An 11,672-nucleotide genomic window follows, 5' to 3' on the forward strand; every position below is an offset into this window, starting at 1 on the left:
AGGAAAATTAAAACACTAACTCAAAATTTAAGTGGCCCTATGTTTATTGCAGCATTATTTACAATAGCCAAGATATGGAAGCAACCTAAGTGTACACTGATAGATGAAAGAAAGATAAGGAGAATGTGGTATGTATAAATAATGAAATAATACTCAACCGTAAAAACGGATGAGATCTTACCATTTGCAACAACATGGATGGACCTAGAGGGTATTATGCTAGGTGAAATAAGTCAGACTGAGAAAGACAAATACCATATGATTTCATTCATACGTAGAATCTAAAAAACAAAAACAAAAAAATGATGAACAAAAAGCAGAATCAGACCTATAAATACAAAGAACAAACTGATGGTTGCCAGAGGGAAGGGAAATGGGGAAATGGACAAAATAGATGAAAGAGAGTGGGGGATACAGGTTTCCACCTATGCAATGAACAATTCATGGGGATCAAGGTCACAGCATAAGGAATATAGTCAGTGATACTGTAATAGCATCATATGCTGACAGATGGTAGCTATACTTATGGTGAGAATAGCATGACGTATAGACAAGTTGCATCACTGGGTGCATACACCTGAAACTGCCAACTATACTCAAATTTTTAAAAATTTTAATGTTGAACAAATCCATGAGTTATACTGATTTAAATGAATAAATGGGAGGAAAAATGAAGTTCTTTTTTTACAGTGAAATATGAACTAGTAAATATGATGGAATTAGAAAATGACCACCTGGAAATCAGGAAGTAAGAATCATCACTAGAGCAGAGAGGATTCTAGGAAAGTGGCAGAGTAGGAAGCATCAGGAGTCCATCTCTCCACCTAGAAATAATTACACTGGCAGAATCTGATGTAACAGTTTTGTTGCTTTAGAATCTATTGAAGGCTTGCAACTGCCAGGGGAAAGCTTGGGTGATAAATTGAACTTAATTTCAGTCAGTTTCAGCTTTTAGCACAGTAGCAACTACCCATCTTTACCCCCAACCCCTAGGAGGCAACTGTGCATGTTTTTTACCAGAGCAGCTGACAGGAGCCAGGGTGGGCAAAAAAGGACCCTGTCCTCCAAATACAAGGCATTTATATTCTGATCATGGGTTTCTGCTTCTGATCACAGAGGTGCTGACAAAGAGGCAATAACCATTGTTGTACCTTCCCACATTCTGCAGATCTCTCCCCCGACACTTCTAGGGGACTTAAAGTGCTGGTACCCTGTCTTTCCTCCTTTTGTTTTTCTCTTTGAATCGTTTTTGGGAGCCAAACAGTAAGGACTAAGACATTCAAAAGCAACTGAATATATGGGGTACATGCCCAGGAAAAGGCACAGGCCAAACACTGAGAAATCCTTAAGGTTATACCTCAGACTGATCTTTGACACAAAGACAGCCTGCAACAGTCAACAAACAAAAACCATAAAAGCAACAAAACGCAATAAACCCTGGGAAGGGGGTTGAATCTGATTTCCAGTTACCACACTATCAGATTCAAACGTCCAGTTTTCAACAAAGAGTCACAAGGCATGCAGAGAAACAGGTCAGTATTGCCCATTCAGAGGAAGAAAATCAACATAAATTGTCTTTGAAAAAGACCTGATGACAGATAATTTAAAAAAAAATTTTTTTTTTTGAAATTTAAGGGGCACCTGGGTGACTCAGTCAGTTAAGCATCCAACTTCAGCCCAGGTCATGATCTCATGGTTCGTGAGTTCAAGCCCCACATCAGGCTCTGTGCTGACAGCTTGGAGCCTGGAGCCTGCTTGGATTCTGTGTCTACCTCTCTCTCTGCCCCTCCCCAGCTTATGTTCGCACTCTGTCTCTGTCAAAAATAAATAAACCTAATAAAAAAATAAATAAAAATTTAAAAAAAAAAAAAAGACCTGATGGCAGATCTCCCAGACAAAAGCCTTAAAACAACTGTCTTCAGGCTGCTCAAAGAACTGCAGGAAGATTTGGAGAAAGACAAGAAAACAATGAACAAAATGGAAATATCAATAAAGAGATAGAAAACCTAGAAAACGCCAGAAATTCTAGAGCTGAAAATATAACTGAAATGAAAGTTCCCTGGAGGAATTCAGTGGCAGATGTGAGGAGGCAGAAGAAAGAATCTAAGAACTTGAAGAAAGGACAGTGGAAATTGTCAAGTCTGAGGAACAGACAAACCAGAATGAAGAAAAGTGAACAAAGCCTAAGGGACCTGTGATACACCATCAAGTTGACCAACAAACATATTGTGGTTGTCATGGAGGGAAAAGAGAATATTTGAAGAAATAATGGTTGAAAACTTACCACATTTGATTAAAGACATGAATATAAACATCAAGCATTGTGATGAACTCTAGGTAAGAACTCCAAAATACCCACTCTGAGACACAATATAATCAGTCTTTCAGAGGACAGAGTATTAAAAGCAGCAGGAAAGGCACAACTCGTCACATACAAGGAATCCTCAAAAAGATTATCACCAGAGTTCTCATCAGAAACTGGAGGCTAGGACAGCTGGCCAATATATTCAAAGTGCTAAAAGAAAAAAAAAAAAATGTTAATGAATCCAGTATCTGGTAAAAACTGCCTTTCAAAAGTGAGGTAGAGGGCTCCTGGGAGGCTCAGTCAGTTAAGCAGCCGACTTGACTTTGGCGCAGGTCATGATCTCACAGTCAGTGACACTGAGCCCCACGATGGGCTCTGTGCTGACAGCTCATAGCCTGCTTGGGATTCTCTCCCTCTGTCTCTCTGCCTCTCCCCCACTCAATCTTGCTCACTCAGCTCTCTCTCAAAATAAATAAATAAATGAATTTTAAAAACAAAATAAAAGTCAGGTAGAAATTAAAATTCCCAGATAAACAAAAAACAGAGATGGGCCCTGCAAGAAATTCTCAAAAGAGTCCTGCAGGGTAAAGTAGAAAGAACATTGGACAGCAAGACAAAGCTATATAAAGAAAGAAAGTTCTCAAGTTAAATACATGAGCAATTATAAAAGCTAGTAGTATTGTGCCAGTGGTCCATAACTCTACTTTTTACTTTCTACGTGATTTGAGAGACGAATGCACTTAAGTATTTTTTTATAAACAGTATCTAAAAGGTAGTGTTCTAGCTTTGATTTGTAACTCCAAATTTTGTTTTCTATATCATTTAAGAGTCTCATGCATGAATGGATAAAGAAATTGTGGTTTATATACACAATGGAATACTACGTGGCAATGAGAAAAAATGAAATATGGCCTTTTGTAGCAACGTGGATGGAACTGGAGAGTGTGATGCTAAGTGAAATAAGCCATACAGAGAAAGACAGATACCATATGGTTTCACTCTTATGTGGATCCTGAGAAACTTAACAGGAACCCATGGGGGAGGGGAAGGAAAAAAAAAAAAAAAAGAGGTTAGAGTGGGAGAGAGCCAAAGCATAAGAGACTGTTGAGAACTGAGAACAAACTAAGGGTTGATGGGGGGTGGGAGGGAGGAGAGGGTGGGTGATGGGTATTGAGGAGGGCACCTTTTGGGATGAGCACTGGGTGTTGTATGGAAACCAATTTGACAATAAATTTCATATATAAATTAAAAAAAAGAAAAAAAAAAGAGTCTCATGCACTTAAAACAATTACTAGTGGGACACCTGGGTGGCTCAGTCAGTTAAGCATCCGACTTTGACTCAGGTCATGATCTTGCAGTCTGTCAGTTTGAGCCCCGTGTCAGGCTCTGTACTGACCGTTCAGAGCCAGGAGCCTGCTTCAGATTCTACATCTCCCTCTCTCTGCTCCTCTCCTGCTTGCATGCATGTGCACACTCTCTCTCTCTTGTGCACGCGCGCTCTCTCTCTCTCTCTCTCTCCCAAAGATAAATAAACATTGAAAAAAAAAGGAATTACTACTTTATGTTTTGGGGCACACAGTATATAAAGATGTACTTTTATGTCATAAGCAACCAAAAGAGGTGGGGACAGAGATATAAAGAAGCAGAGTTTTTGTATATAATTGAAGTTAAGCTAATACAAATTCAAAGTAGAGTGTTATAACTTTAGGATGTTAGGTGTAATGCCTAAGGTAAACACAAAGGAAAATGCTATGGAATATATACAAAAGGAAATGAGAAAGAAATTTAAACATCTAACTACAAAAAAAAAGAGTATGCGGGGGGCGCCTGGGTGACTCAGTTGGTTAAGCGTCCAACTTTGGCTCAGGTCATGATCTCACGGTTCGTGGGTTCGAGCCCCATGTCAGGCTCTGTGCAGACACGCTCAGTGGAGCCTGCTTCCGATTCTCTGTCTCCCTCTGTCTCTGCCCTCCCCTGCTCATGCTCTGTCTCACTCTGTCTCTCAAAAATAAATAAACATTAAAAAAAAATTTTTTTTTTAAATGGAGTATACAGGAAATGAGGGGTAAGAAGGAAGCTATAAGGCATATAGAAAATGGCAAAATGACATTGGCAAGTCCCTCTTTATCAGTTATTTTAACTCTAAAGACAGATTGGCAGAATGGATAAAAACACTTGATCTAACTAAGAGATCTAAGAGACTCCCTTTAGGTCCAAAGACACAAATGAATTGAAAGTGACTAGATGCAAAAATACAGTCCATGAAAATAGCAAGCAAAAGAGAGTAGGTAGGGGTAGTTATGTTAATATTAGATAAAATAAGACTTTAGATCCAAAAAATTTTCTAGATACAAAAGTTCAATACAGTAAGAAGATATAATAATTATAAACCTGATTGTATAAACCTAATAATTACTTACCTGATAACAGACCATCAAGTAATAGTTGGAAACTTTAACACTCCACTCTCAATAATGGATACAGCAACCAGGCAAGAGTTAAGTAAGGAAATAGAGAACTTAAACACAAAAAAACAACTAGATCTAACAGACATACAAAGAGCATTCTACCTACACATCTGGTCACTTGTGAACAGTGTATACATTCTTCTTGTGCACATGGGACATATTCTTGGATAGACCATATCCAAGGCCAAAGTTCAATCTCAGTAGATTTTAAAGGGTAGATATGAGCCAACATTGTACTGGGAGTTCTACCTGGAGCTGTTAGGCAAGAAAAAGATATAAAAGGCATCCAAATTGGGAGAGGAAGTAGTAAAATTCTGTTTACAGATAATATGCTTTCCCCCTAATACTATAACTAGAAAGGAAAAAATAGTAATTTAACATTGAAGAAACCTGGCAGACACCACCTTACAAGTGATGGAAGTAAGCATCACCAGTACTGTGTCAACACATGGACCTCAGGTTCCCTCTTACATGATGCATTGAGAAGGACACAGCATCACTTTCCTAGTACTCCTTCCCCAAATGTATCTTGTGAATTTGGGGATGAGGAAGTAGCAGGCAAAGCCAAATTGAGGGACATTTTACAAAATAACTGATCTTCAAAATGACCATCAGAAACTGATCTTCAAAAATGTCAAAGTCATGAAAGAGAAAAAAGACTGAGGCTCTGCTCCAGATTTAAAAAGATGAAAGAGACGTGACAACTAAATGCAACATTTGATTCTGGACTAGAAGAGGAAATGTTTTCTTTTTTCTTTCTTTTTTTTTTTTTTTTCTGTAAACTATGTTAGTAGGACAATTGGTGAAATTTGAATAAACTCTATAGATTACATAATCTTACTGTCTTATTAATTGCCTGATTTTGATAATTCTTTTTTTTTTCCAAGGGCTTTTCTTAGCAACCTCTTTATTTCAAGTGTTCTTAAACACTCTACTACATATATTACAGAATAGGATCACTTTTATATAGATTTGATGATTCTACTGTGGCTATTTATGTAAGAAAATATCCTTGTTTTTAGGAAAAAGACACTAAATTAGTTATTTTGGGATGAAGTATCGTGAACAACTCATTCTCAAATAGTTTGGGAAAAAATAACAGTATATACAGAGAAAGAGATAAAGGTTTAAAAAACATGCAGAGAGAGATTTATATAAAAACATAAGAATATGGAAAATCCGAGAATTCTTTGTATTATTTTTGGTAACTGTTCTTTAGGGATGAATTGTTTAAAAAGGAAATGCTAAACAGTTAACATGAAAAAAAGAATGAGATGGAGCACCTGGGTGGCTCCGTTGGTTAAGGTGCTGACTTCAGCTCAGGTCATGATCTTGCACTCCGTGAGTTCAATCCCCATATCAGGCTCTGTGCTGACAGCTCAGAGCCTGGAGCCTGCTTCAGATTCTGTGTCTCCTCCTCTCTCTGCCCCTCTGCCTCTCATGCTGTCTCTCTGTCTCTGTCAAAAATAAATAAATATTTTTTAAAAATTAAAAAAAAAAAAATGAGATAAATGTGTATTTTTTCTCATGGAAAAGTATCTCCAGTATGATTGTCCAGGTACAAAAGCAAGATTAAAAAGTAGGATGTGTAGTCTACTTCCATTTTTATAAAACATAGATAGACATGGATGCATACATTTCGGCGTAGAAACAATCTGTTACTGGTACTTACCTTTGGGAGTTGAAAACTATAAATTTTCATGTTTTAACTCTTACAATAACAAGTATATATTTGTAATCAGAAAAAAATTAAAAATTTTGTTCAAAAGCTAATTTGCCAAATTGTGACTAAAATGCTGACCAGTTTTTTTGATGTGATTACAGCACAGCCCTCAACTCAGTAGTCCCATTGTTTCACCAGCTCAGTCGCCAGCACCAGCGCAGCTGACCACCCTGAAAACTGTCCGTCCTTCTGGACCACCCCTTTCCATCATACCTCAGTTTTCTAGACCTTTTGTTCCAGGGCAAGGTAAGTGCTTGAAACTAGTCACAGCCTCAGAGTTGTAGGACATCCCTTCCCCTGGATGATGTATGGAATTGTCGAATCACTGTATTATACACCTGACACTGATGTAACACTGTATGTTAACTATACTGGAATTAATTTTTTTTTTTTAATTAAAAATAAGACATCCCTTCTCAATCACTTTGTGATTTCCCTTGGTACTGCTTTCAGTTCTCCACAGGACTGCATTTTGACCTCCACCCAGGCATATTTATTACCATATATTCTCCTAACCTTAATGTTTCATCACTAGTTAATAATTACTAACTTAGTAATTCCTTCCATTCAGTAATTCTTTATGTGTTATAGTTAAAGTGACCTTAACTTATTATCCTTAGACTCCATTTCTCTGTAGTAGTAATATGCAATGCTATGAACTTGTTCTTTATTTCTAATACCTATATTACAGTAGCATATATCAAGAGTTTATTCAAAAATGTATTCAACAGTTTTTGAGGCCTTATTGTGACCCTTACATACAAAAACGAGTAAGGTGAAGTCCTCTTCCTCACCGACCCTCGGTCTAATTGGAGGAACAGACCGCAAATGGATGATTATAGAATAATATTTTTGGAATTTATCCTAAGCATAATGCACACAATGATTTATCCACAGAAGAGTTTGGTCTATAGCAGAAAAAATGCAAAACAACCTAAATGTCTTATCAGTAAGGATTAGAGTATATCTATATAGGGAATACTAAGTAGTTATCCAAAAAATGTGTTTTAAAGAATCATTGAAAGAAGAAATACAGTACAGTGAATGATTTTTAAAAACATGTTACACGAAGAGGAGTGGTGGTAGATACACACTTCAAGTTATGGAATGAGTAAGTCACAGGCATGGGGAGTATAATATAGGGAATATATTCAATGGGATTATAATGGCATTGTATGGTGACAGATGGTAGGTACACTTGTGGTGAGCATAGCATAACATCTAACTTGTCCAGTCACTGTGTTGTACACCTGAAACTAATGTAACATTGTATATCAACTGTACTTCCATCTATTTATTTTGCAGGAGAGTGCAAGAGAGGGGGTTACTGGAGAGATGTCTAGTAAGCCTTTGAAAAGGTGCTCAACATCATCCATTAATTATTAGGGAAAGGAATATTAAAATCTGAATGAAATATCACTTTGACCCCACTAGAATGGCTATAATCAAAAAGATTAACACCACTGAATGTAGGTGAAATTACAGAATTCTTGCACATTGGTATGGAGGAGTAAAATGATAAAACCATTTTGGAAAAAAGATTTGAGTTTCTTACAAAATTAATCACTTACCTTGCAATGCAGCAATTCCACTCCTAGGTATTTCCCCAAGAGAAATGAAAACATATTTATGTAGACTTGTACAGCAAATTATATAACAACTTTATTTTATTATAATCACCCAAACTGGACATAACCCAAATGTCCACCAACAAGAGACTAGATATACAGATTGTAATGGATCCTTACAATGGAATACTATTGAACAACATGAATGAACAAGGCAGACTGATCTGAAACAACATGGATTAATTTCAGAGTCATTATGTTAAGCAAAAAACAAGCCAGACACAAAGGCATACTATATTATTCTAATTAAATGAAATCCAGTTATAGGCTAACTAAAGTATGATGTTAGAAATCACATAGTCATGTGGATGGGATATGGACTTGACTGGTAAGGAGCTTGAGGGCACTTTTCAAGGGATGGAAATGTTCATTGTCTTTTTGGGTTTTGATTACATGAACTTTACAATTGTTGGAATTCATCAAACACTAAAGATGTGCATTTTATTTTATATAAATTATATCTAAATTTTTTTAAATATTTATAAAACACACAGAACAAAGACTGAAAAGATACACACCAAAATGTTAGAAGTGATGGAATTACTAGAATGGTTTTTATTTTCCCTTTTGTAATTGTTTCCAGGTTTTCTACAAAGCCACGTACTTTAATAATCTAGAAAAATAAAACATAAAAAGTGAATTGAAAGGGCGACTGGGTGGCTCAGTTGGTTAATCGTTTGACTTCAGCTCAGGTCGTTATCTCACGGATCCTGAGTTAAAGCCCCACATCGGTTCTGTGCTGACAGCTCAGAGCCTGGAGCCTGCTTCCAATTCTGTGTCTCCCTCTCTCTCTGCCCCTCCCCCACACACACTCTGTTTCTCTCTCTCTCTCTTTCTCTCAAAAATAAATAAACATTTGAAAAAATTTTTTTAAGTTCATTGAAATAGTGTGTGGCAATAGTGTGATACTGGGATGCCTGTTCTAGGAGGAACATACAGCATGGCCTATATGGAGGAGTCTGATTATTGCTGTCTACAGCTCATCTCTATATAAGAATACTGCTCCACCAGCCTAAACTTAACTCTGACTTTCTTGCAGCTGTTCTTTATACATCTTCGTGCTTTGCATTGTATCTCTGATCTCAGTGCTAAGCCTCCATGCCATATCTGCCCTTCACATGGTGCTTGGGAAGGAGCAAGTCTGTCATGGGTGTGTCCTGCAGGGAGCTGCCCTCACACCTTCACACTGTTCGTCAGATTAGAGCTCTGTGGAGTAGGGAGAAGTCCACAATGTGCTTTTCTCTGTTATCAAGCTTTCAGGAGAAGGGATGTATGATTCCCTGAAGTGCTTTCCTGGCTCCTGTGCATAATCCCCCTCCAAACCCAGAATGTGCTGAATTGGGGAACTTATGGGTAAAATAAAATGAGGATATTAACAAATGAAAACATTATTCTCCAGGAGAATGTCTTTGCAGTCAGCATTTATTAAGCCCTTTAAAGAGTGTTTAAGAGCAGATCCAAGACCTGAAATGTAAATATACCCTTTGGTTAACACCGTAAAAATGTTTGTAATGGGTGCCTGGCTGGCTCAGTCAAAAGAGCATGCAACTCTTGATCTCAGGGTCATGAGATTACAATGGGTGTAGAGAAAAGTTTGCAATGAGAATATATAAATGTATATATGCATATATTTGTAGTAATTAATAGTGATTTGGGGAGGGGTGCCTAGCTGGCTCAGTCAGTAGAGCGTGTGAGTCTTGATGTCGGAGTTGTGGGTTCCAGCCCCACAATGAGTGCAGAGATTACTTAAAAAATTAAAAATCTTTAAAAAAAAAAAAATAGTGACTTTGGGAAGATAAACTTAATGTTTTTCCTTCTCCTCAAATGTAAGTCATTAATTTTTAATCATCATAGAAAACGTGGATTTTAGCATCTCACATGGGTGGAAATGGGTATTACAGTTCTTCTGGAATGTTAAGGTATAAATAGGTTAAGGTAAATGAAGCTTCCCTCCTTCCTATCCCCCGTCTTCCCAGTTCCTACCTCCTACTTTCTTCATAACCACTGTTATTAGTCCTTACTCCTTTCAGAAGTTTACCCTTCCTCTTGAAAGGGAAGATGGAAACTTAAATTCTTTTTTAAAATGTCAGTACCTACACTTTTTTAATCTACCAAATGTGTTTTCCCTACTCATGTTAACTATTTTGGACAATTTAGAAAACTTAGGGAAGTACTTTTAGAACTGAGCAGAAAACAATGTAAAAGTTTTTTTAATTGACTTTCAGGAGATGCCAGATATCCATTACTTGGCCAGCCTCTGCAGTACAACCCTCCTGCTGTTCTGCACGGACACATTCCAACCCAACAGGTATGAAAGCAGTCTCGTGGCCTAGGCTTTGTTGGCAGGATGTCATAGCTCCTTTGCACAGAGTATGGGGGGTTCTGGGCCCACCTGCTGGCAGTTCACAAGAAGTCCTCTGTACCACAGCCAGCTGACTTATCGATGTTGTCCCATTGAGTCTGGCCACACAGAGAGCAGACAAGGAAGAAGGTGGTTTGCTGTTTGGCTAAGCGATCAGTGCTATCCCAAAGTGGGAGGGGCGGGGGGGGCTGGGGCCACAAGCTGGGGCCTTGCTTATGAAAGACAGCAAATGACTCGTTATAGGGAGGAACAGAAGTGCCATTGCCACCCGGTCTTTGGATTGGATTTTTTTCTGCTAAAGTATAGAGCCCAGACTGGGTATGTTTAAGGGTTAAGTGTTTAAACATTACAGACCTATTTTTCAGCACTGTTAACCTTATTTCTCATCTGTTTGTGGGTTTTCAGGGTCAGTCTGGCAACAGGCATGGAAATCGAGGAAGGAAACAAGCTAAAAAAGCTGCATCCACTGACCTTGGTGCAGGAGAGCCAGGTGTGTCCCTGAGAGGCAATTAGATGTGGTTCTACAAACTGTCAACCAGTTCAACACTCTTTAGACAAAAATGGGTTTTCCTCTCCTAAAGTCCTGCACATTACAGGAAATTATGTCATCTGTAATGTAGGGCTCTTAAGTATATTCTTGTAATTGTCTCATTTCACAGTGCAGCTATAGGTGGATTTAGTAGGGATGAAGGGACCAAAGGGAAAAGTTATGTGTGAAAGGAACAGATAGAATGATATTCTTTGCCTGTGTGTTTTTGGAAAAAGGAAGTAGTCCTTACACCCATGCAGAGATAGTCTGATGAACAAAAACTGCCTTTCTGTGGCAGAGTGCTTTCAATATGTACTCAACAGCCTTGGGTCATTACGACAAGGGCTGTTATCTTTATTTTACAGTGGGGCCATGAAGTTCAGGAGACCGCTCAAGATAACACACCTAACTTAGAGAAGCCACTATACAATGGTGTGTTTTCTATGCATAGCTTTCAGTGAAGACCGAGATGGGTAGTTTAGTACCATTAGCTCTGCACCCCTTGCCTAAGGGGTAAGTAGGAATGATTTTTTAAATGGCCATAATTACAGTTTTGTGGGTTTGAATGGTTTTACAAAATCCCGTTCATTTCTTATGTCATATTTGGGTCTTCGGTACTTTCTGCCCACCATTTTGGTAACAGGGATTATTAATTCT

At 38.0% G+C, this 11,672-nt stretch overlaps 1 protein-coding gene across 13 annotated transcripts in view; it reads left to right on the plus strand.

The window, feature by feature from the left end:
- The window catches only part of R3HDM1 (R3H domain containing 1), a 129,684-nt gene that overhangs the window by 116,649 nt on the left and 1,363 nt on the right, over window positions 1–11,672 (plus strand). For all 13 annotated transcript variants that reach the window (XM_086718465.1, XM_086718464.1, XM_086718466.1 and 10 more), the window contains 3 exons: window positions 6,598–6,742; window positions 10,350–10,432; window positions 10,892–10,976. In XM_086718465.1, the coding sequence (XP_086574591.1) occupies window positions 6,598–6,742; window positions 10,350–10,432; window positions 10,892–10,976 (313 nt within the window). The remainder of the gene's footprint in view (window positions 1–6,597; window positions 6,743–10,349; window positions 10,433–10,891; window positions 10,977–11,672) is intronic.

The sequence above is a fragment of the Puma concolor genome, chromosome C1 (genome assembly GCF_028749965.1).
Source record: "Puma concolor isolate L17-30 chromosome C1, mPumCon1.1.hap2, whole genome shotgun sequence".
NCBI classification, from domain to species: Eukaryota; Metazoa; Chordata; class Mammalia; order Carnivora; family Felidae; genus Puma; species Puma concolor.